Here is a 25802-nt window from a genome sequence, read left to right as displayed (position 1 = left end):
CCTTTTTATAGTAATGACATAATTTGGGACAACGCTACATCATGTGCATTAGGTCCGCTCTATTCGTCTTGCAACAATTACATAGTGGGGGACCGCGAGCACCAATTTTAAAATAACTCTGACTTCCTATATATTCGATATAACGGGTTCAGGTGTGATAGCCGGTGAGCCTCGCTAAGAGACATAATCTCTAATACCTCTACTGTTTCGTCTCCTCTATAACCGTCTGATCCCCCTCCCATTGTTCTCTTAAAGTCAGGGGAAATTTGTACTAAAAATATATCCAGTAGGTGTCTATACAATAGTGAAAGTACCCCTGACGAGTATATTGAGCGCCCAATGACAGTATTGGTGGAGATTTAAATAGTGAAAAATGAAAGTGCCGGCTCTATAGACACCTAGGAATGTTGAACAAAGGTGAATATTCAGTATAAAAAATATAAATTGAAATATATATTTAATTGTAGCATACAAATTGTATTTACCTAGAAAACTATTTCCAGCAAAATCAGTATCCAAAACATGATGGACATAAAACACATTCAGGTTTTTGTTCATCATGTTTTGGATACTGATTTTGCTACCACAGTCATGAGAATGGTTTTCTAGGTAACTACAATATGTATGCTTCAAGTAAATATATATTTATATTTTTTATATTGAATATTAATTCTTGTTCCACAATCCCAGGTGCCTAGAGACGGTACTATGTTTCTTTCTTGTGTCCGTTTGCTTTTCTGAATGTTTTTTTTTTTCTTTTAATATAGCATGTTGTTGAATAATGACAAATTTCATATTTGTCTGTTAGCCTGTGCTGTTGAAGTGGTTGTGGCTACTTATGGAAGTAAGTAAAATGCGTTATTTCCTATATTAGCTTTTTTATATAGTAGGATTTTAAATTAAAAGTTTGAATAGAATCTAATAAATATTAACTGTATATACTATTTCCACATCAAAATTAGCACCAAAAAAACTCTGTGAACTGACCCCACTTATTGTTTTTTTTTGTTTGTACTTTATTGTACAACATTGTCCGTTCATCATATGATAACTGGCAGTTAGGCATTTAGACACTTTCTTTAGCTTTTTCTCAGTTTTTAAGAGTGGAAATACAGTCCCACAAGGAAAGGAATTATTGACAATTGCTGTTCGGGATCTGACCATGTTAACAGGCTAAAGCTAAGCTTTTGTGAAAACTTAATAGAATAAACAAAGGAGTACTATTTAAAGGAAGTTTGTCCTAACATTTTCGCCTCCCTGACCGCTAATACCGGTAAAAGGGAAGGATAATCATTTTTCAAACATACTTCTGTTGCCCAAGTCAGCCGATCCTGAACCATAAAAAAGTGCTTTAATTTCTCTGGGCGCAGTATGTAAATGACCACTCGAGTCCTGCAATTTATTAAGTCACCTGCATTCTAAACAGAAACCTGTATTGCATGACTCTTCAGTGCTCATTTGCATCCGGTGCCTGGAGGAATAAAAGCACTTTTTTATGGTTTACGATCGGCTGACTTGCGCAACGGGTATGTTTGAAAAAGGATCATCCTTTTTAATATAGCGGTATTAGCAGTTTGGAAGGCGAAATTGTGATAAACTCCCCTTAAAGGCTATAGATACTGTTTGCACTAAAGTTTTTTATTATTATATATTTGCTTCTTAAATGCAAAATGAATCAACTTTCTAAATAGTCTTCATTAAAACTTTCCTACCATTTTGCTGCTGTAGAGTCTGTGTAGCTCATGAAGATAACTGTCTGTGCTGCTGCTTTTAACTCAAATCCATCAGTCCACTTCTGACAGACTGACGCTTTCTGCTCTCTGCTCCCTTCTCATAATGTTAGAGAAAACAGCAGGGAGGCTAATAAAGTTGTACTGGCAGATCAGAAAATGGAGAAGGAGGAAAGCTCCCAAATCTTTAGGGAGGGCAGATAACAGGCTGTCTGTATCAGAGTGTAGATTGAGACGAGAGCAGAGGGAGAATCACACAGGCTAGTGTGGAGAAAGCTGTTCTGATACATGACCGTTCATGAAGGCAGCACTGATGTTCCATACAAAGAGAAGCTCTGCTGTCATTGATCAGGCACATTGTAATAAAAAAAAAAAAAATAGCGACCCAGCACTTTACACTTATGGGCACTTTTATGCAATTTTACATCAAAGTAAGGTTTTGGAAAAAAAAGAAAAGTATACAAATTCATGTTTGTGGCTAAAAGTCTGACCTGAGCAGAGACACCACCTAAAAATAATTAGTGTTCATACATGCCGATTATTCCTACGTCCACATGCACATATCACAATATCAGCAGAACTATAGATACCAAACATTTTGTTGATCCAGATGCCAGTTAACACTTGAGTAAGAGTGAACCAGTGGTGTTACTTTCATCTAAGCTCTAGCAGTTATATCTTTTTTTTCTTCTTTTTTTTAATAGTTCTATTTGAGATCCAAAACAATATTACATATTATCTGCCCCCATCGCCGACTTCGTTCTTTTTTTTTTTTCCCACCCCTATTAGGGCCGCAAAAGGAAAAATAAAACACTCGTCCTCCTTATATCTTAGTTGCTCTTCATGAGTCTTTTTGCCCACTGACTCAAGATTGGATTTATTATTTCCTCTGCGATTTTGCAAAATATTTCAGCCCTCATTAAGATTTCTATCTGGGACTCTCAAGACTACAACACAGTTGGGCTATTATCTTTCCATTTATTTATAGTTGTTCTCCTTGTTAACATTAAGGGCAAATTTATAATTTCCCCCTGGTGCCTTTAAACCCTTTTTTGACCCCAATATACGGCTTATTGGGTCCCATGGCACTATTCTATCCAATATCTCACTCCAATAGCGGTACAGTTTTGAGTATCCTCAGGTTATGTGGATCTGGTCAGCGCTTGCCCTTATTTTATAGTTATGGCAAACTTTAAAAGTCTTGAGTTACATATATCCTTGTCAGTGAAAGTGTTAAGTGTGGCAAGGGTCCATTACAGAAATACACTCACAATATATTGAAGTCTTTAATACCTTTTCTGTAATTACTGCACAACATTTTTGTTTCTGTAAGCATTCAACATATTAGTGTGTAACGCCTCATGCACACGACCATTGTGGGACTAGGGTTGTTTTTGACGGCATCCGAGTGGCACCCAATAGTCTTCACGGACCCATTCACTTTAGCGGGTGAATCGGGTCCGTGAAAAATGATCCGAGTCTCCGATCCGAGGAAAGATAGGACATGTTCTATCTTTCCTCGGATCACTGACAGGACTTGGCCGGCCACGCATGAGGCGTAAGAGTTTAATTGACTAATGCTATAAAACCACATCCATAAATTTCTTTCTTATTTTCTTTTTTCTTTTAGGAAATCTTTTTCAAAGCCTGTCGAATTCAGAAACTACCATTTCTTTTCCATGGATTCTCCATGTCTTTGAGCAGAAAGCATTTGATTTTTACAAAGTGATTGAGAGCTTTATTAAAGCTGAACCAAGTCTAACAAAAGACATGATCAAATACCTTGAGCGCTGTGAACACATGATCATGGAGTGCTTGGCCTGGCAATCAGTAAGTTACTTTGCTAAAAGCACCTGATTTTATATCACCTCTCTCATTGCCATAGAGACGTAAAGAACTGAATTTGTATAGCCTAGAGGAAATTAAGGGGAAGGGGGACATGATCGAAACCTTTAAATATGTTAAAGGGTTAAATAAGTTTAGGAGGGAAGTGTTTTTAATGAGAAACGAAACATAAGTACAAGGGCACGATCTGAAATTAGTTGGGGGAAGATCAGAAGCAATGTCATAACATAGTATTTTACTAGTAGAGTAGTAGCTGCTTGGAATAAACTTCCAGCAGATGTGGATGGAAACTCAACAGTAAGTGAATTTAAAGATGCCTGGGAAAAAATATATATCTATATAAAAATAGAAGGAAAATAATAAAGGCAGGCTGGATAGATCCTGAGGAACACTAGATGAACCAAGCTTCTATGTTTTTATGTTGGTTTTGCTGCACCCTGCTTACTTTTCGAGCTTCATTTTCTTTGCACCGTGTTTTAAATGTTCGTTACACGCTCCTGTTCTATCCACAGCACTAGGGGAGTTATGTTTGGACGTGGCAAAAACTTGGTACTTTATACTGCTTACACTTTTTGCTTACCAATTTTAGGTGTTTAACAATTGGCTTCCTGGAGTTTTGAATGCTTAACCCCTTAATGACCGGGCCTGAAAAGTTCTTAATGACCAGCTACATTTTTCCGTTTTTACCTCTCTGCATTTCAGCAGCCATAACTTTTTTATTTTTTCATTGACGTGGCCGAATGAGGCCTTGTTTTAAGCGGGAGAAAATTATATTATTTATTTTCATAGTTTGGAGGTTTTTATGGCGTAAACATAAGAAAAAGCGATTCTCTGCATCGTTTTTCTTGGTTTTTTTTTATCCCGTTCATGTTTTACGTTAAATAACCCGTTAGAATAATTCTTCAGGTTATAACGGTCATTAAGATACCTAATATGTGTAGGTTTTTTGTTTTTATTTAGTGTAGGGCCAATAAAATATATTTTATGCAAAATAATGACTTTTTAAAAAAATGGATATATATTTTTTTGTTACTTTTTTTTAAAAATCCCATTAAGGGATAACTTTATTTATAACTTTCTTTTTTTTAATTGTAATGTATTAGCATACTCCTCCTGTTCCCTAACAGCAGGCAAACTGAACAGTCAGCCCTGGAGTCCTTTTTAGGTCTCCAGGGCTGACTTCAGAGGAATTCCCCAGTGTTTGATCACGTCACCGGGTTTCCGATGACTAGATCAAAGCGGGGAGTTCCCTTTGATCTTGCCGCGGTCACGGACCGCAGCGATCAAAGTGTTAAACAGCTGGGGTCCGAATGTTTTCCGACCCCATCTGTATTCAGCAGGCTTCTCTAAGATCAGGAGCTGTAAGTTACAGCTCCTGCTTAGAGGATGAGCGCTCATCAGCCTCTTTTACAGCGACGCCAAAAGATGTCGCTGTAGACTAAGGACATTCATCGTTAAGGGGTTAATGACAAAATCGATGTCTGACATAGGCCTGCTTACACTTCAGTTTACACTCCACTTTACATGATAAAGATGTCTTTAGAAACTCACATTATTGCTATTTCTTTACGTTCATATTTATCACTAGTAGCTTACAGTATATTTTAGGAAGGGGAAGAGAAAAAAAACCCGAAAGCTGAAATGCTATGTATTGGTTTCTGCTTGCTGTTGTATTCCTTACTGTTAAGAAATTTTTATTTGGTTCAGCACTGAAACTGTTAAATTGACTGTACTACGGATAAAATTTGGTCCAGCGCCCGACACTATTAACTTGACTATTAACGTGCTTGATGCGTGGACATATACAGTGATGTATGGACATGAATGTCTGTTGAATAGCAGCCCCTGAGTTATCACTTTGAATACTGAATTTCAATTGTCTCAAAGGCTATGTTCACATAGCGTTTTGGTTTAGGTTTGGCATATGCGCCAGAGATGCTCATGGCACATACGCCAAACCCATCCATAAGGTCCCATTTACCTGATGCATGCCAAAAGTGTTCTTTTGACTTTGGTTTGGAGAAATGTGCCGACATGCTACGCTTTTAAGTGCAGAGGCATCCTGCAAAGAAACATATATACCGTGCAGAATAAAAAGGCTAAAAATGATACTGGGGAACACAGGATTATTAAAAGAGATGCTTCCACAGCAGGAACGTGGACCGGTAAAGAGTCTGTCCTAGTAATGGGTTGCCTTTAACGCTTACTTACAGTCCATTTTCACAGGAAAACAAGTAACAGAAAGAAACCTGAGCGTTTTCCTGGTACTACCGTGTTTCCCCGAAAGTAAGAAAGTGTCTTACTTTCTTTTTATCCCCAAAAGCCCCACTATGTCTTACTTTCGGGGTATGTCTTATATTGGAAAAAAAATTCGGGGAAACACGGTAGTTACAGGTCGTTCACCTATGTACACCTTTGGGAGCACCTTTTATATTAAATTTACGTATTTTGTGTTTTTAAGCAACTTTTGAAGTAACGTTTAGTAAAAAAAAAGATTACAATACAGATTCTATGTATACTGTACATACAAGCTGTATTGTTCTCTTTTAGTTTAATCCGTCAGTTCATTTGAGCTAACGGCTCAGCTGAGAGCAGGTCCTGCGTGTGTCTGATATGAAGGATCCAGCTAATATCGATCACATATTAGTTATGAACCTAGACACGCAGGACCTGCTCTCAGCCGAGCCGTCAATTCAACTGAACTGGCGGAATCGGCTGAGAGGGAACGAGACAGCTTCTATGTATACAGACTATATCGTATATATAAGTGCAGGGGACGGCGCGGTGACGTATGGAGAGGGGGGCGGCGCGGAAGTGGGCAGGAGGCGGCAATACCCCCGTGTTTCCCCGAAAGTAAGACATATGTCTTACTTTCGGGGTACGGCTTATATTAGCCGACCCCCCTGAAACCCCCGATACGTCTTACAATCGGGGGTGTCTTACTATCGGGGAAACACGGTATGAAATATTATCCAGTTCTCAACCTTAAAATACTACAAGCAATGTTGTCCATATTATTGCATAGCTACTTACTAGTTAGGCATATCCCCTTGGTGAGACTTTTATATGATTATGTCACAGCAGTGTCATTGGCTGCCATTGATTTCTCCTCCTACAGATGGCTCTATGGATTAGTTTAAATAGTGTACATTTTGACAGTCGCGTTTTTCCTTCAGGCTCTTTAAGCTTTTAACATGGCACAGGGAAAACCATGTAGGAGAAATAGTCTCTCTGGACAGATTATTAATGTGGGTAAATGAGTTCTAGTACAGATTCCTTGTTGTATGTTATCAGTCTACATAGAATTTGCGTTGTGGATCCATCTAAGTTTTAAAAAACACAATAACAGATGCCTGACTGAACGCAACGGAAGGTAAAATATTCCTTTTTGAAAACGGATCAGTAAAAAAAAAAACAACAACAATTTGCCACTTTACCTTCCTTTCGTTTCAGGTTTGGCATAATTTAAGCTCAGTTTTTAACAGATCTGTTCTTTCGGTATTTTTAATTTTTTGTCATTTTTATTCTGTGCATATGCATTTAAAAAAAGGGATCTGTTAAACGTAATATATAACAGATACAAACGGAAAGCATATCCGTTTGTGTCCGTTATCCATTGACTTAATACTAAAAAAAACGTGGAAAGCTCCTTTCCGTCAAGTTTTCGTCACTTTGGACGGAAAAAATAGCACAGCAGACTATTATACTATTTGTATTATCCGTGGACTGAAACATGTTTAGTCAGCCTAGACCTCCTTCGGCTCAGGAGTCGGAGATGACTACGTCGTAGTCTGTAAAATAACACTTCTAAATCGTCTCAATCACTGAGCTGTAGTCACTGGTTTTTGTAGATTCGAAATGCACACTGTTGGTGCAATGTAGAAAATGATGATATATGATATGAAAAACCAAAATGGTGAGGTTTTTTTAATTCATGTTACAGTCACATATACTCTTCTCCCTTTTTTTACTCTTCTATAATTCTGCTTTATAGGTGGATAAATATATTTTATAGGCATATTGCTGTATTAGATAAACATAAGCATTACTTGGTTGAGATGACGTTCCCACAGTGCTTTGAGAAATGCACACAGAATAATTTTGCTTGAATTTTATGTATCTTTAGGGCCAACAATTTAAAAAATAAAAATCCAAAAAATCAAAATTAGTTTAAGTGAACATCTTGCAACTTTAGGGTTTGTTCGCACGTCACTGTCAATTTGCGCTAATGCAGTTTAATAGTAAATAGGTTGAGAAATATTTAGTGCGTGCGTGTATGTATGTATGCACACACACAGGCACGGAGACACACGGACGCACGCACAGACGCAAAGTATGTGATGACACCTCCTAATTATTGAGTACAGATGTCTCAACCATACCCAAGATGCATAGAATCAAGCAAACAGCCATGCATTCTCCATAGACAAACATTGGTAAGGAGTATGGGTCGTGACTTTAAACGTGGCACTATCATAAGATGCCACGTTTGCCACAAGCCAGTTAATGACATTTCTGATCTGCTAGATATACCCCGGTCAACTGTAAGTACTATTCTTGTGAAGTTGAATCGTCTAGGAGTAACAGCTCAGTCACGAATCAATAGATTGCATATTCACAGGGCAGGGTGTAAAAATCGTCTATCCTCTGTTGTATCACTCACAACAGAGTTCCAAACCTCCTCTGGAAGTGACATCACAAGTACTCTGCGACAGGAGCTTCATAAAATTAGTTTCCATGGTGGAGCGGCTGCACACAAACCTAAGGTCACCATACACAATGCAAAGCGTTGGCTGGAGAGTTGTATAGCACGCCACCCCTGGTCTCTGGAGAAGTGAAAATCTGTTCTCTGGAAGTCTGATGGACAAATCTCGGTTTGGAGGATGCCAAGAGAACGCTACGTACCAGAATGCTTAGTTACTACTGTAAAATTTGGTGGGGTATGGATAATAGTCTGGGGATGTTTTCCAGGTTTGGGCTAGGTCCCTTATTTCCAGTGTAGGCTAATGCTACAACAGACAAATAAATTTTACACAATTGTATGCTTCCAACTTTGTTGCAAAAGTTTTGGAAATGGCCTATCCTGTTCCAGCATGATTGTGCCCCTGTGACAAAGTGAAGTCCATAAAGTCATGGTTGGGTGAGTTTGGTGTGGAGGAACTTGACTGGCCCACACAGAGCCCTGACCTCAGACACATCAAACACCTTTGGGATGAATATGAAAGCCAGACCTTCTCGTCCAACATTTGTGCTTGACCTCAGCAATTCTCATTTAGGAGAATATACACACATTCCCATATACATACTATAAAAAGCCTTCCCAAAAGAGTGGAGGCTGTTCTAGTCACAAAAGGGGGCCCTACTCCAAATTTACACTCATATTCTTAGAATGGGATGTCCAAAAAGCTTAAATAAGTGTGATGGTCCTTTCAGCCATATAGCAATATTACCAGCCATTTATTATGGTTGAGGAAGGCATGATGGCATTTTTTTATGTGTTGTCATGTGCCTTCTTTCCGCCCGGCCGCCTGCCAACACAGCACATAGCGATGGAACGAGCACTTAAATATTTGCAGAGTTTCAGCAGGAAAAGTTCCAGACGTTCTCCTTTTTCTACTTCTACCCGCGTAGTATGTTAGCAGACAGTGGAGGGAGCAGGATCGTCTTTCCCGAAGAGTCCCAAGAGTTCCCTGAACTCCGCAATATAAACCTCTAGGATCCTGCTGCGGGTTGTCCCCTTGTTGAATACGTTGGACTTCGCTTCTCCTTCCTAATCCTCCTAATTTTTTTTATAGAACCCACAGTGACAATCTGCAGCAAATCTGTCATGTGTGAATGTGTCTTTTAGATAGCTTTCATTTGTACGTTACGTTTTGACAGCAGATGTTATTAAACATGATTAATATCTTCTCACACCCTTTTTCTGGAGCATGGCTTTAGAAGTGCATAGGTAAACAGCAATTACATGGGTGTAAATATTTATCTTGTGCTTGACATTCGTGTAGACTTTACAGGAAGAAGCTGAATATAGTGCTGTGAATTAGTAAGTAGTAGTTCTTATTAGGCTAAATTCTAGTTAGTCTTTATGACACTTGCGGTATGAACGAAGACAATAACGGTGTGGCCAGCATGAGGCTTTGCACGCGTTTGCATTTGTGATCTTTTTGTATACTGTCAGTGACACATGAATACTATACCGGTTTCAGACCATATGTCCGTATACAAAACATTGGATTTGATTAAAACATTTATATTTTGTCTTCTAGGTCTTTCCTATACAGTCTTTATATGAATAACTGTTCAATTTCCTGGTCTTTGTGGGTTATGGTTTCTTGGTTATTGTACAAAGCAAAAATTGAAAACAGGCTTCTGTTCTTCCCGATCCCGCAAATGTTATTACATCCTAATCCAGAAATGCAAGGGAGGCAAGCGGGTCATAAAACAGAAGATTTTCAATTCAAATATTTTATACATATACATTGGTAGCAAGAAATTTTTTAAGAAATATGACACCGTGAGGAGCGTTTAGAGCTAAATTTTCATGAACAGCATGCTGTCTAAATACATTGGCACAGAGTGACTTGAAGGTTAATACTAAACGCTCCTGAGGTGGCTTTGGTTTTAATGATGATTTCCTGTGATCGAATAGTATTTTATCACAGTATTCCTGTGATCGAATAGTATGTTTACACAGGGCATTTATCGGGAAGGAGCATTCTATGAACGCTTGTCTGCCCAATAATCGCCCAGTTTAAAAGGGCAGCGATCAGCAGAGTCACCTTTGATTGTCACACCGAGAGCCAATGGACTTCTAAACTGTGACATCAGTGTGTGAAAGGTTCTGAAAGGGCTGCAGTGAAACATATCTTACTAAAGTGTCTAGAGAAATACTTCTGTCATAGGTCCTAAAGCTGAGCCCCTGCTTTATGCGTCAGGTGCTAGCTGTATTTTACAGCTGCTGACGCCTGCCTGCAACGTATATAATGCTGATCCCGGCCGTTTTAACACTTCAAATGCCGCGGTCAATAGCGTGGATAGACCGAGGGAGGGGTCTCTCTCTGCCTCTCGATAACCCGCTCTCGTGCCAAAATCGCAGGAAAGCGATCAGTTGCAATGGTAGTTGGAGGCCTATTGAAGAAGATACACCTCCATCAGTGCCCTGCTTTTAAGCCTTGCCAGAGGAAAAGGCTTAATAGTAGAGCCCAGATAAAGGCCGGACATAAGTATTGCAGTTTACCATGCGTTAGATCGCTCATGCAATAAAGTTCCCTAGGAGGACTGAAGAAAAAGGAAAAAAAAGTTGAATACATTTTTTTTTTTACATCTAAAAAAAATTAAAATAACTAAAAGTTGGAAAAAGAAACCTTTTCCAGTTTTTCACAAAAAATAATGTAAGCATAAAGTAAACATCGTTGATCAGTGCTCGTTTACACGGCCCAGCTCTGATGATTTTATATTCTGGGTATTGTCATTTTTACAGCAGGTCACTTTTCCACTGAATTATAACTCATCTAAGCTGTACCGTAGTTAGTACGGTTGAAAAATTACTATCAAGTTCAACCAAAGGATGAGAAAAAAAGGGAAGGGATGAAACAAAAATTCTGCTCATTAACATAGAAGCTGATATGTTTTCATTCTAGGACATTATGCCTTCTTTAAAGCCATCTACTGTTGCTGCTGTAAGGCCCTATGCACACGGCCGTGCCCGTAGTCACGGGCCGCGGACACGGACTGCCATCCGCATTTTCAGCCCGTGCTCCCATACAAAGTATTGGAACACGGTCCGTAAATAGCATATCTTTTGTGGTACACTTCTACGGCCCGGGCACCTTCCCGTAAACAAACGAGGTGGTGTCCGTGGACAATAGATTGTGAGTGGGTCCGTAATTGCGGTCCACAATTCCGGACGATTTTTACGGTCGTGTGCAATGAGGCCTTCCCAGCTCCTGCGGTAGGCTATTCCACAGATTTAGGCCTCATGCACACGTCTGTATCCTGGTCAGTATTTTGCTTCAGTATTTGGAAGCCAAAACCAGTAGTGGAACTTAAACGGAGAAAACCTATGATGGAAATATTTGCACCTCTTCCGTGTTTTGGACCCACTCCTGGTTTTTGCTTCCTAATATTGAAGCAAAAAACTGACCAGGATACTGACGTGCTCATGTGGCCTCACAGTTAGGGTATGTTCACACGCAGAGTCAAAAACGTCTGAAAATATGGAGCTGTTTTCAAAGGAAAACAACTCCTGATTTTCAGACGTTTTTTGAGCAACTCGCATTTTTCTCGGCGTTTTTTACGGCCGTTTTTGGAGCTGTTTTCAATAGAGTCTATGAAAAAACGGCTCCAAAAACGTCCCAAGAAGTGTCCTGCACTTCTTTTGACGAGCTGTCATTTTACGCGCCGTATTTTGACAGCGACGCGTAAAATAAAGGCTCGTGGGAACAGAACATCGTAAAACCCATTGCAGGCAATGGGCAGATGTTTGCAGACGTAATGGAGCCGTCTTTTCAGGCGTAATTCGAGGCGTAAAACACCTGAATTAAGTCTGAAAATAGGTCAGGTGAACATACCCTGAGGGGCGTGTTTGTTGACAAACAGAATTATAAAAACAGGCTACATAGAACTCAAGGCTGGTGCAACGTTAGTAATGCAATGTGTTTACAAGTTGATCGGCTTTTTATGTAGATAATTTCCGTATATAAATCTTAACACTGTGTCAAAGGTAAATACCTTTTCTTACATTTGTGCAACAAGTTGATCAAGTCTGCTGTATGGTTGTGGGTGTACGCGATCACAGCATAGTAAGCTGCTAAACTTGATTGAGTTAAATTAGCCTATTTCATTAATAGGATCCCAAAAATGTTTTTATTTTACTACGGCCTCCACTGTGTAACAAGTACGGTCCTCTGTACCCATGTAATGCTCTGCTAACATATGTTTCATGGCTCCTGTTTATAACTGAAGTCACGATTGATGCCACCAGGGGCTGACAAACCCTTTTAATTTATAATGGGGTCCATTAGGTTCAGTCTGTTTCTGTCGTTGGAAGTGGCGCTGTTCTTCTAATCAAATCTGACGGAATTTGCGAAGGAGTCTATGTGAAAATAGCTTAACAAGTATTATCTGGTTTTTTTCCACTACTGTCAAAATCTGTTACATTGTAAGGACAGCTTAATATCATTAAAATACATCAAAATAAATATAGTCAGAAACCAGTTGAGCTGTCTGTATGCGTTAGTAACATTTAATGGTCTGTTCACGTCATCTTTGGCCATACATTTGGCAGTATACATCTGAAAATACTGTACAGTACACATAGTCTCCTATGGGGCAGACATATGCCAAAAGTGGGTGATTTTGTCATACATTTGGCAGGTGTAGATACGATCCAAGATTTTTATGAAGCCTAGGTTTTTTATTTTTTTGAAACAAACACACACACATTTGTTTTATTAAATTATACATTTATTTTTATTTTTTAGAATTGACATACGGATCATAACATATGTATGTGTCTTTTCACAGTATAGGTTTCGCCCCCACTGGGGATAGTAGTCACTCCCCCAAACATTTACGACACTGGTGCTAGGTAGTTTGCCTGCGCCACCCGCAGCTGGTGTGAGCTGTATATTATGGCTTACACTCCACGCCAACAGCTGGTATCGGAATAAAATGTAATCAATAAGTCCTACGTACTGCAAAATGGTAGCAATGAAAACTAGAACTCGTCCAACAAAAAACATGCCCTCATGAAGCTTTGGCGATGGAAAATTTTTAGGCTGGAAAAAAAAGGACCAAAAAGAAGCATCCTTATATTTATTTATTTATTCATGTATTTATTTATTTGTCATTTATTCATACATGGTTCAATGCAGGGTTGATATTTCATGGGAACTACGAGTAGAATACACTAAAAGAGGCATGCCAGGAGAACTGCCAAGTCCTCTTTAAAGGGTATGTGCATCTTTTGAATATTATTTTTTTTTTTTTCATAAATCAAAGTATTAAACTTTTTTGTTTACGTTTTAAGATATATTTTCTGTGTATCCTGTATACATAGAAGCCATATTCTCATAGAAGCCTATTCATCAAAGTCAAATCCGTCGAGTCAGCTGGATTGACAGCTCGGTTGAAAGCTGGATCCTGCGTGTCTCTGACACACGTGATCCTTATTAGCTGGATCCTATCTAAGAGCATTCATTTAGACACGCAGGACCAGCTTTCACGGGAGCCGTCAGTCCAGCTGACCTGACTGAATTGGCTTTGACGAAAAGATACAGCTTCTATGCAAACATGATACAAAGAAGCTGTATCTTAAAAAAATAATCATTTTTAAACATTGATTTATTAAAAAAAAAATTCAGAGGTGTACATAGCCTTTAAAGGGGTTAAAAAAGGAAAATGCAGCTGTCAAGCAGATGGCAACAATCTACCTTTATTTGACAGATACCTCTTGACTAATTTGTCAAATCATAATTAAACTGTGACCTACCCCCGGACTGCACTAGAAAAGTTTCATGTGAACATGGCCAGTTTTCTGAGATCCTTTTGATACATTAGGTTCACTACTGTCAAAATGAGTAGCTTTTTTTGTGCAACACAATTTTTTTCTGATCACTATATATAGGAATGTGTTATACCACAGCATCCTGTCTAGTCATATGATATTTTTATGAAGCAGAAACCTTCATCTTTTTTTGAGAAAAGAGGATAGTGGTCAACTTTACTAAGTCAGGACTATCACGCGATACATTGTGAGCGGTGTCTTAGTAATGTTTCATTGTTGAATTAACCCCTTAATGACCAGCCTATTTTAGACCTTAATGACCAAGCCATTTTTTACATTTTTCCATCGTCGCATTCCAAGAGCTATAACTTTTTTATTTTTGCGTCGACATAGCTGTATAAGGTCTTGTTTTTTGCGGGACAAGTTGTATTTTTTAATAGCACCATTTTGATGTACATATTATTTATTGATTAACTTTTATTAACAATTTTTGGGGGGGGGGGGAATAGAAAAAACCCTGACATTTCGCCACTCTTTTTCACGTCTTAAATCTACGCCATTTACCGTGTGATATAAATAACACTAACTTTATTCAGCAGGTTGTTACGATTACAACAATACCAAATTTGTATAGATTTTGTATGTTTTACTACTTTTACACAGTAAAAATGCTTTTTTTTCAAAATTATTTGCTTTTGTGTCTCCATATTTGAAGAGCCATAAGTTTTTTTATTGTTCCACCGAGGCAGTTGTATGAGGGCTTTTTTTTTTGCGGGACGACTTGTAGTTTTCATTGGTAGCATTTTGGAGTAGATGCGACTTTTTGATCACTTTTTATCACATTGTCAGGATTAACAGAAAACAGCAATTTTTCCATAGTTTTTTATTACATTTTTTACGGCGTTCACCGTGCAGGTTAAATAATGTAATAGATTTATAGTCGCGGTCGTTACGGACGTGGCGATACCAAATATGTGTATCTTTTTTACTTTATTTTGTTTTTTTTAATAGTAAAGCATTTTGTAAGGGGAAAAGGTGGGTTTTTCATTTTTTTTAAAATTAACTTTATTAAACTTTTTTTCACTTTTTTACTAGTCCCACTAGGGGACTTTAATATGCGATTCTCCGATCGCTATTATAATACACTGCAATACTTCTGTATTGCAGAGTATTACTGCCTGTCAGTTTAAAACGGACAGGCATCTGCTAGGTCATGCCTCCGGCATGATCTAGCAGGCATTCGCTCCAGGCAGACCTGGGGGCCTTTATTAGGCTCCCGGCTGCCATTGGAGACACAGACACACGGCGATCGTATCGCCGGGTGTCGGTGGGATGAGAGGGAGCTCCCTCCCTCTCTCCAAAACTACTCAGATGCGGTGCACGCTATTGTGCACCGCATCTGAGGGTTTAAACGGGTGAGATCGATACTAATATCGATCTCACACGGCAGAGCAGGGACGCCCCCAGCCCTCAGCTACCTCTTGCAGCTGAGAGCAGGGAGATTGAACGGCTCCCTGCTCTGTTTACTTTATCCTGATGCAGTGCCGTAAAAAGGCGTATGCATCAGAATAAAGCCCGTTAGTGGCCGCCGTTAAAAGGCGTATTGGCGGTCACTAACGGGTTAACCATAAAATAACACCATTGAATTTTTGTAGCCTGTAAGTTTCAGAAGTTTAAAATGTTGTCACGATGGAACTAAATGTTAAACCACAAGCTTAATGGCACAGATCTATTAGTAAGTGTGTAGTAACACAGTCTTAGGCGAATTCAGACGACGACCGTGGTACACGTCTGTGTGACGGCCATTAAAACAGCAGCCATCACACAGACGCATGTATTTCAATAGGGCCTTTCACACGACCATTATTTCAATGGACCGTGTGAAGGGTCCATTGAGAAATAGAACATGTCCTATTTTCTTCTGTTTGCACGGATCCCTCTATGGACACAAGTCTATGGGGATCCGTTCAAAAGGGAAACCGCACGGGTGCAACTCGGACGTGCAAAACGGACGTTTTTCATGTCCCAGTTTGCACTGGTTTAGGGTACAGTACTATATAGCCGCATGCGGACAAAACCACGCGCACTTGCTGTGGTGGCCAATGGCCGAACATTTTTGCCACGACATGTGGGTGTTATATCAGCCGCCGCTGCGTGGGACTGCACCCTTATGGCTAGTGTTAGAGTACTTATGGAGAGCTCCGATCTCCTGCAAAGTGATACTCAAGTGACCTTTTCCTGCACAAACCTACATCTTTTAAAGTACAAAGCAGAGGAACCACCGCCAGCCAATATATGTTTAACATTGTTTACAGAAAGCTTAAACACAACTAGAACTATGTTTCAGGTCCTGACAGATTTTATCATTGTTTTATTTCCTCTGCATTTTAGAAAAATATAACTATGGCCTGGCTTTTATCAAAAGTTTCTGAGCATCAGTCTGAAATAGTTATTTGATAATATGGGGACAAATGCTCGCTTCCCAGAAATGCAGATTATTCACATTCTCTACGAGATGAGGAGCAGTTGGAGTGAAACTTAAGGCCCTTTTACACGGTCCAGTAAACAGGGCAACGATCAGCCGATGGGCGAGCAAAGACTCATTTATCGGCTGATTGTATAGTTTAAAGTAAGGCCACACGGAGCAGCACTGACACGGCCGTGACACAGCCAACAACCGCGCTGGCAGCATGTTCAGCGCGGCTGTCAAATAGCCAATTAATGGCCGCGGGTAAAAGGGCCCTTTTACTCGCAACAACACGTGGCAAAAAACAGACTATTTGACAGCCACGCCGAACATGCTGCCATTGCGGTTGTTGGCTGCATCACATCAAGTGAAATGTGTGTGGGTTTTATTCAGTCTATTATTCACTTTGACTGTTGCTATAACATGCGTCCGTCCCCCCCTTTTTGTTTGGGGTTAGCGGCCTGGCTTTGCATCACACTATTACTGTTACATGAAGAAGCATAGTCCTGCTGGCTCTAGAATTAGCCATTGTTTTTATATTAATGACTTATGGCACCGGTTTAGCGTTCTCCTGGCAGTGGTAGACTGGTTAACAAGTTGATATTTGCACAGAAGTCTGTGCAACTTGTTAGCCATATTTGGCACTTTTTATTTTGGTGTATTTTCTGTCTCAGGCTGATCGCATACATAATCCTCTTCCTGCACTGCTCTCTATAGTCAGGCCGAGCACTCCCTGTAAAGCATTCTGTCTGATGATGACTTCTGCTGACTGTGGAGCAGAATGGTTTTTGCTCCACTGTCAGGCTGCTTCTAGAAGGAACGGCCTCCCATAAAATGGGGCCCCTGGGCAATTGCCCAGATTGTCTTCCCCAACCCAGGTACTTTGTGCATGCGTGTGTAGATCTGAATTGTATGTATATTGGTAACCATGCTCGTAACTTTACATGTATCTTCTATATTTCATATCTTTTAAAAGCGTGTGTGTGTGTGTGTGTGTGTGTGTGTGTGTGTGTGTGTGTGTGTGTGTGTGTGTGTGTGTGTGTGTGTGTGTTTTTTCTTGTTAACCTTTAATTTTTTGGATGAAAGAGCATAAGGTTAGTTCCGTACCTTGTTTGACCTAAACAACAGACATCCTTTTTAAGTGATGGCCTATCCCCCACCATTGTATTAATTTCCTGCAGGGTCTTGTGAGTTTGAGAGGAAAGCATGCTTAAGATGTTCTCTCTTGCTTCCTGACAAGTGTGATTCAGCTGTTTAGCTTGTAATTTTACTGGTTTTTTTCTTTCGTACTAAACAATATTCATATTTGAACATTTTAAGGCTTTGTTCACAACTGCTTCGGATGCTCCGTTAGGATTCCATATTTGCCGGGCAAAATAGAGTAGCTTGTGGTTCTATTTTGTCCGGCAAAATGACAGAAACCCGACGTAACCCAATAAAGTTGATGGATTCCGTCGGCGCCGTTGGTGTCCATCATTTGAAGTATCCGGCGCTTCGGGTTTTTATCGTTCTATTCCTATGACGGAACAGAATAACGGAAAACCTAGCGCAGATGTGAACAGAGCCATAGCTGATAACTAGATAGAAAATGTCAGTATAGTAAAAACAGGCTGGGGTAATGCGGATTGTGCTGATCGTTCGCTCTAATGGAACTGGAGGTGTTTTAGGATACACACACATATACACACATATACACACATATATACACACACACACACACACACGCACAAACACCTATGGTCAAAACCTAGAATACTTTTCAGGATATAGAGATGTGTAAGTCACGTCTTTCAATTATTCAGTACTGACAATTTTGTTGTCTTGTAAGTAAAATCTTAACTCGTAAAAGGCCAGATTATCCAGAGGCTAAAACCCCTGCAGATCTAATACTTCTCACTGCTGAGAGTTTCTTACATTGTATGCGATCTAGGCTAAACACATAAGCAGTACAAATGTCTGTCTAAGGCTACATTCACACGAACTGCAGTTTTCCACATCCAAGGTGGACCCGTGCGGGCCGCGATGTCACGGATTCCCCACCGACTACAGTCTATGGAGGTATGCGTGACGCAATAAAATAGGACATGTCCTATTTTTCAATGAAGCGTTCAAACGCTCCGTTGAAACAACGGTTGTGTGAGCGGCCCCATTGAAATACATGGGTCCATGTGACTGCCGTTGTTTTAACGGGGAACGAGGTTCATGTGAATGATCCCTTATCCTGATGGTTTGCTACAAAGTATTAGTATAGGTATGCGCTATTAAAACCCAGTCCAGGAATCTGAGGTACTGTAAGTATTTTTAGAGTTTGGCATTTGGTGTAAAGAACCCAATCTTTTTTTCTTCTAATCGATCTTTTTGTTTTGTGCTGTACTCCACTTCTGTACCAAGCACTATATGGGGTTAATTTATTAAGACTTTTATATTCTAGTCTTAATAGTGAGAAAAGTTGGAGTAAAAGCGACACATTTATTAATGACTGTGTTGCATTTTTTGGCCCGGCTGTTGTGCGCAACTACTGCAGCCACGCTATCCCAACCACCCATCGGCAAATCAAATAAAAAACAAAAAACGCATACTCACCTCACCGCTCCTTCTACCATTCCGAGTCCCCTCAACATTTCGGTGCGGCTCATACAAGATTCTGACGCCGAGCAGAGCCAGGGTCTTATATGCGACGCGGTACTTAAATGTCATCAGTGGGGCATCGCATACAACGTCGTGACACTGCCCGATATCAGTACCTTGTATGAACCACGTCATGCTGAGGGAGTCGGAGGGGATAAAAGTGAGGTGAGCAATTTATTTTTATTTTTTTTCATATTTTTATCTAAAAGTTTAATGGGGGGGGGGGGCATAAAGTACAAGGCCTCTACCTTGTTACGCCCCATAGAAGGAAATCTACACTAGCTAGGAGCTAGCGTTGATTTCCACTATATTTTATGACCGTTTACTGGCATAAATTATAATAAATTTGTCGAGCTGCTGTGAACCGCCCACTTTTCAGAAGCCACGCTCACTACCACAAAATTGCCAACGCCGATGTAAAAAGACTAAAAGTCGACATTTGCAACAACACAAATTGCGACATTTGTCCCCTTTTGCAAATTTACGTCAGAAAACTGACATAGGACGGTTGTCAAATTATTCTATATACGTCTCTACTTTGGCTCGTGCTTTGGTGACTTAGAACGTAATAATATCCTCTCCAACTTCGTAGTTTTGTGACTGATATTTTTGGGATTAGGAAATGAATTGTGTCATGCTCACAAATGACCATTCTTCACTCTGTTGTTTCCTGTTGCTGAGCAGCAGTAAAGGCTGCAAGTAATGATCGTGTTGTTCTACTGCTATTGTTTCTACTTTCATATAATACTTAGTGCTGGACTTAGTGCTTAGTCCCAGGAGCCAAGTAAAAGTTTAGAAATTTGCATGTGGCGCTTCTTAAATTTTTGGGTTGTTTTCTGGTGATGCCTGTAGAATTTCTTTCTTCTTGGCCACTAAATTATATTTTTTTTAATTGGCTCTGAGTGGTCTAAATGGCTCTGGTCAATATAGGTTATACACACTGGGCTGTGTCAATGAAATTAAACATACTTGGGTATGCACAAATCATACATTTTCTGTACCAAATTCTGTAAAAATACCTGTAGAAACTTTGATGTATGTCTGTGATTATGTGAAGCCTTGTTCAAGGTATAGTGTAATCTTTCCTACCACACCCTTTTGGGTGTACAATATTGGTCATTATATGTAAAAGTGGATGATGTGTGAACTCTGCACATTGCATTGCAACGTGTTGAGCAGCATGTGACTCATTTGTATGCTGTATTTTATTTCTAATAAGGTAATGTGTTAGGTAATTCTACAACATAATGTGACTTAAGTGAAAGGCTGGGTTCACACAAGCACATTACGTCCGTAATGGACGGACATATTTCGGCCGCAAGTCCCGGACCGAACACACTGCAGGGAGCCGGGCTCCTAGCATCATAGTTATATACGATGCTAGGAGTCCCTGCCTCTCTGCAGGACAACTGTCCCGTACTGAAAACATGATTACAGTACGGGACAGTTGTCCTGCAGCGAGGCAGGGACTCCTAGCATCGTACATAAGTATGATGCTAGGAGCCCGGCTCTTTGCAGTGTGTTTGGTCCGGGACTTGCGGCCGAAATACGTCCGTCCATTACGGACGTAACATGGTCGTGTGAATCCAGCCAAATAGTCTATGTTTGGGGGGTGGTATCTGAGATTCAGAAGTGTTTTAGTTCCTCAATATTATTGCCTTGTGCAATAAATAAGTGAATTGTTTAAATCTGAGATAAATTGCAAAGGATTTTTCAGGGGATATACTGTGAATTCGCTGCATAATCCTCTGCAGATTTTGATTAGCATTGCGTCAGATCTTGCTTCTTGCATTGCTGTTTAATATTCATGAGGGGATCCACCCTTGCTCAGCTCTCTAAGGCTGGGTTCACACACACTATTTTTGGATGTAAATCGGGCGTTTTAGCCCCGAATTACGTCCGAAAATGTGTCTCAAAAGCGTCGGCAAACATCTGCCCATTCATTTGAATGGGCTTTACGATGTTCTGTGCCTGTCACTTCTTCAGACGTAAATGGAGCCTTTTTCAATTGACACAATGGAAAAACAGCTCCAATTACGTCCGTAATGGACGTTGCGAAAGACGCCTGCACATGCCATTACGGCTGAAATTGCGGAGCTGTTTTCTCCTGAAAACAGCTCCGTGATTTCAGCCGTTACGGACGCTGCCGTGTGAACATACCCTTAGGCTGGGTTCACACAGAGTTTTTTGTAGGAGGAAAATCTGGCTCAAAATTCTGTTTGGAATTTTGAGGCAGATTTTGCTCTGCCTGCACGCCAATTTTCGTGGCGTTTTTTGCCCGCGGCCAAAAAACGCCGCGAAATACGCTTCTGCCTCCCATTGATTTCAATGAGAGGTCAGAGGCGTAAACGTCCGAAGATAGGGCATGTCCCATCCTTCTTTTTCCTGCGAGCCGGTTTTTCCGCTCGCGGGAAAAAAACGCCTCTGCCTCCCATTGAAATCTATGGGAGGCATTTTCAGCCGTTTTGTGGCACGTTTTCCGACACGGTTTCCGCGTAAAAAAAAGTGTAAAAAAACTCTGTGTGAACTCGCCCTAAGATAACAAGATTTAAAGAGGACCTATCACCTCTCCTGACCTGTCTATTTTAGTAAATATTTGTGTTCCTCATTAACCCCTTAATGTCTAAGCCGATTTTTGCACATCTGACATGTTACTTTATGTGGTAATAACTCCAGAATGCTTTTGCCTATCCAAGCGATTCTGAGATTGTTTTCTCATGACATGTTGTACTTTATGATACTGAAAAAATGTCGGCGTTAAATTCAATATTTATTTGTAAAAAACACCAAAATTTAGAGAAAATTTGCAAAAATCTGCATTTTTCTAAATTGGAATGTATCTGCTTGTAAAACAGATAGTAATACCACACAAAATATTTACTAGTTAACATTTCCCATATGTCTACTTTATGTTTGCATTGTTTTTTGAATGTGCTTTTATTTTTCTAGGACGTTACGCGGCTTAGAACGTTAGCTGCAATTTCTCGCATTTTCAAGAAAATTTCAAAAGGCTATTTTTTGAGAGACCAGTTCAGTTCTGAAGTGGCTTTGAGGGCCTTATATATTAGAAACCCCCTATAAAACACCCCATTTTAAAAACTGCACCCCTCAAAGTATTCAAAACAGCATTCAGAAATTATTTTAACCCTTTAGGTATTTCACAGGAAATAAAGCAAAGTAGAGGTTAAATTTACAATTTTTTTTTTACGAAATTCATTTGTAATACAGTTTTTTTCTGTAACACAGAAGGTTTTACGAGAGAAACGCAACTCAATATTTATTGCCCAGGTTCTGCAGTTTTTAGAAATATCCCACATGTGGCCCTACTGTGGTAATGGACTGAAATACCGGCCTCAGAAGCAAAGGAGCACCTAGTGGATTTTGGGGCCTCTATTTTATTAGACTATATTTTAGGCGCCATGTCAGGTTTGAAGAGGTCTTGTGGTGCCAAAACAGGGGTAACCCCATTTTGGAAACTACACCCCTCAAGGAATTTTTCAAGAGGTATAGTTAGCATTTTTAGCCCACAGGTTTTTTGCTAAATTTATTGGAACCGGTCTGTGAAAATGAAAATCTACTTTTTTTCTGAAAAAACATACGATGTTTTAGATTTTACAAGGAATAAAGGAGAAAACGCACCCCAACATTTGTAAAGCAATGTCTCCCGATTACGGCAATACCCCATATGTGGTAATAAACTGCTGTTTGGACCCACGGCAGGGCTCAGAAGGGAACGAGGGCCATTTGGATTTTGGAGCACAGATTTTGCTGGAATGGTTTTCGGTGCCATGTCGTGTTTGCAAAGCCCTGGAGGGACCATAACAGTGGAAACTCCCCAAAAGTGACCCCATTTTGGAAACTACATCCCTCAAGGAATTTTTCTAGGGGTATAGTTAGCATTTTGACGCTACACGGTTTTTGCCAAATTTATGGGAATTATGCCGTGAAATTGAAAATCTAGTTGTAGTTTTAGCTCAGATTTTTTCATTTTTACAACAGATAAAGGAGAAAAAACACCCCAATATTTGTAGAGCAAACTCTTCTGAACACAGCAATACCCCATATGTGGTAATAAACTGCTGTTTTGACACATGGCGGAAGTTAGAAAGGACGGAGCGCCATTTGACTTTTGGAGCTCAACTTTTGCTGCAATGGTTTGCGGCCCAATGTGACATTTGCAAAGCCACTGAGGGGCCAAAATAGTGCAAACTCGGCAAAAGTGACCCCATTTGGGAAACTATACCCCTCGTGGAATTTATCTAGCGGTATAGTGAGCATTTTGACCCCACAGTTTTTTTGCTGAATTATTGGGATTATGCAGTGAAAATGAAAATCTACATTCTTTCCACTAAAATGTTGAATTGTTTTCATTTTCACAAGGAATAAAGGAGAAAAAGCGCCCCAACAATTGTAAAGCAATTTCTCCCAGTACGGCAATACCCCATATGTGGTTATAAACTGCTGCTTGGATACACCGCAGGGCTCAGAATGGCAGGAGTGCTACTTGGCATGTAGATTTTGGTTGATTGTTTTTTGGGCGCCATGTCGCATTTGCAGAGCCCCTGAGGTACACGTACAGTAGAAACCCCTGAGAAGTGACTCCATTTTGGAAACTTTACCCCTCAGGGTAATCATCTAGGGTTGTACTGAGCATTTTGATCCCACAGGTGTTTCATAGATTGTATTAGAATGAGGCAGTGAAAATGAAAAATTATTTTTTTTCCCAAAAATATGTAGTTTTGCACCCAATTTTTTTTCCCACAAGGGGTAATAGGAGAAAAAACAACACATAATTTGTTACCCAATTTCTCCCGAGTACGGCAATGCCCCATGTGTGGCCCTAAACTGCTGTTTGGGCACATGGCAGAGCTCAAAATGGAAGGAGTGCCATGTGGCTTTTAGAGCACAGATTTTGCTGGACTGGTGTAGGGGTGCCATGTCGCATTTTCAGAGCTCCCTTAGGTACCAGAGTGAGTGTAAAACCATGAGAAGTGACCCCATTTTGTAAACTACACCCCTCAAGGCATTTATCATTTGCCTGGACATATGACAGGGCTTAGGAGTGAAAGGCGCATGTGAGACCTATTTTGGTGATTTTCGCAGCATTAGCCCACAACGGCAGGGCTCTGAGGTCAAATAGTAAAACAAACCCCCAAGTAGTGACTCCCATTTTGGAAACTGAACCCCTCAAGGTATTTTGACCACACAGGTTTTTTTTTTTTCTATTAAAAATGAATGCTCAGTGGATGGTGCAAAGTGAAAATTTCCACAGGTATGTGCCATTTTAGTGCATAATATTTTGTGCCCAGTTCGTGCCACTGAAGACAAATACCTCAAACTGTTAAGCGGGTTCTCCCGGGTATGGCGATGCCATATATGTGGACGTACACTGCTGCTTGGGCACGCTGCAGGACGCGCCATTTGGCTTTTGGAGCGTGGATTTTGCTCGCTAGTTGTTTTGTTTGGGGTTTTGCTGGTATTTCAGTTATGATGTGGGGGCATATATAAGCTGTGCGGAGAACATCAGGGGTATAATAAGAGGGTATAATAATGGGGTAAATAATTATCCACAGATATGTGGCCAGTGTCGCACTGATAAATGGCGCCCGATCTTATCCGCTTTTGGGCACATTTTGCATCGCCATATTCTGAGAGCCAAAACGTCTTTATTTTTTCTCCACCGGAGCTGTGTGAGGGCTTATTTGTTGCGGGACAATCTGTAGATTTCATTGGTAGCATTTTGGGGTACATGCGATTTTTTGATCACTTTGTATTTCATTTTTTTGGCAAGCAAGGTGACCAAAAACCTGCAATTCTGATGTTTTTTTATTATTAATTTTTTTACGGCGTTCGCCATGCGCTATGAATGACAATTTTACGTTATTCTGCGGGTCGGTACGATTACGGCGATACCAGATGTATATAGTTTCTCTTATGCTTTGCAGCGTCTGCACGATAAAATCACTTTTATTTAAAATAATTTATTTTTGGTGTCACTATATTCTGAGAGCCATAACTTTTTTATTTTTCCGTCAAAAAAGCTGCGGGAGGGCTTGTTTTTTGCGGGACGGGCTGCGTTTTTTTTTTTTTCTTATTCAAAATTTTTATTGAGTTTCAGAACACAAAAGTTACAAAACATAGTGGAGGGGAGACCTCCACACCTTAAATAAAAAACAAACAAGGTCAGTGGACCAAAGCAAAAACAAACAAAACACCAAAGGGAAAATCAATAATGTGCATCACATCTCAACATGCAAAAGAATGGTCGGTGTACAACAGTAGCATGAGTAATCCTAGAGGCATAACAACAGGAGGTACAGCTAGACCACTTAATTCAAACAGAGAAGGAGAGGCACATTACCCTAGACAGGGGAAGAGAAAGTATAGAGAAAGGCCCCAAGAGAGGGAGGGATAGGAGGGAGGGAGGGGAGAGGACAAGGGGATCCTGGACTCCGGTTCCGGCGTATTATGAATGAAAATCAGCAGCGAGCAAAAGCCATAGTACATTTCACAGGGGCATAGGCCGACTCAGGTGACAGCCGTGAGGTAGGAAGGAGAAGAAAGAAACACTATCCAGGGAGACCATGTAGACGTGTATTTTACCACAGCTGCCGGGGAGTGAGCC

General features: G+C 40.2%; 1 protein-coding gene across 1 annotated transcript in view; it reads left to right on the top strand.

The window, feature by feature from the left end:
- RB1 (RB transcriptional corepressor 1) overlaps positions 1–25802 on the top strand; it is a 292199-nt gene that overhangs the window by 138160 nt on the left and 128237 nt on the right. The window contains exons 16-17 of the mRNA XM_075852244.1: positions 768–844; positions 3361–3560. Of these exons, the coding sequence (XP_075708359.1) occupies positions 768–844; positions 3361–3560 (277 nt within the window). The remainder of the gene's footprint in view (positions 1–767; positions 845–3360; positions 3561–25802) is intronic.

The sequence above is a fragment of the Rhinoderma darwinii genome, chromosome 2 (assembly GCF_050947455.1).
Source record: "Rhinoderma darwinii isolate aRhiDar2 chromosome 2, aRhiDar2.hap1, whole genome shotgun sequence".
Lineage (NCBI taxonomy): Eukaryota > Metazoa > Chordata > Amphibia > Anura > Rhinodermatidae > Rhinoderma > Rhinoderma darwinii.
The sequence above is the reverse complement of the archived record's forward strand: the minus strand, read 5'-3'. Positions and strand labels throughout refer to the sequence as shown.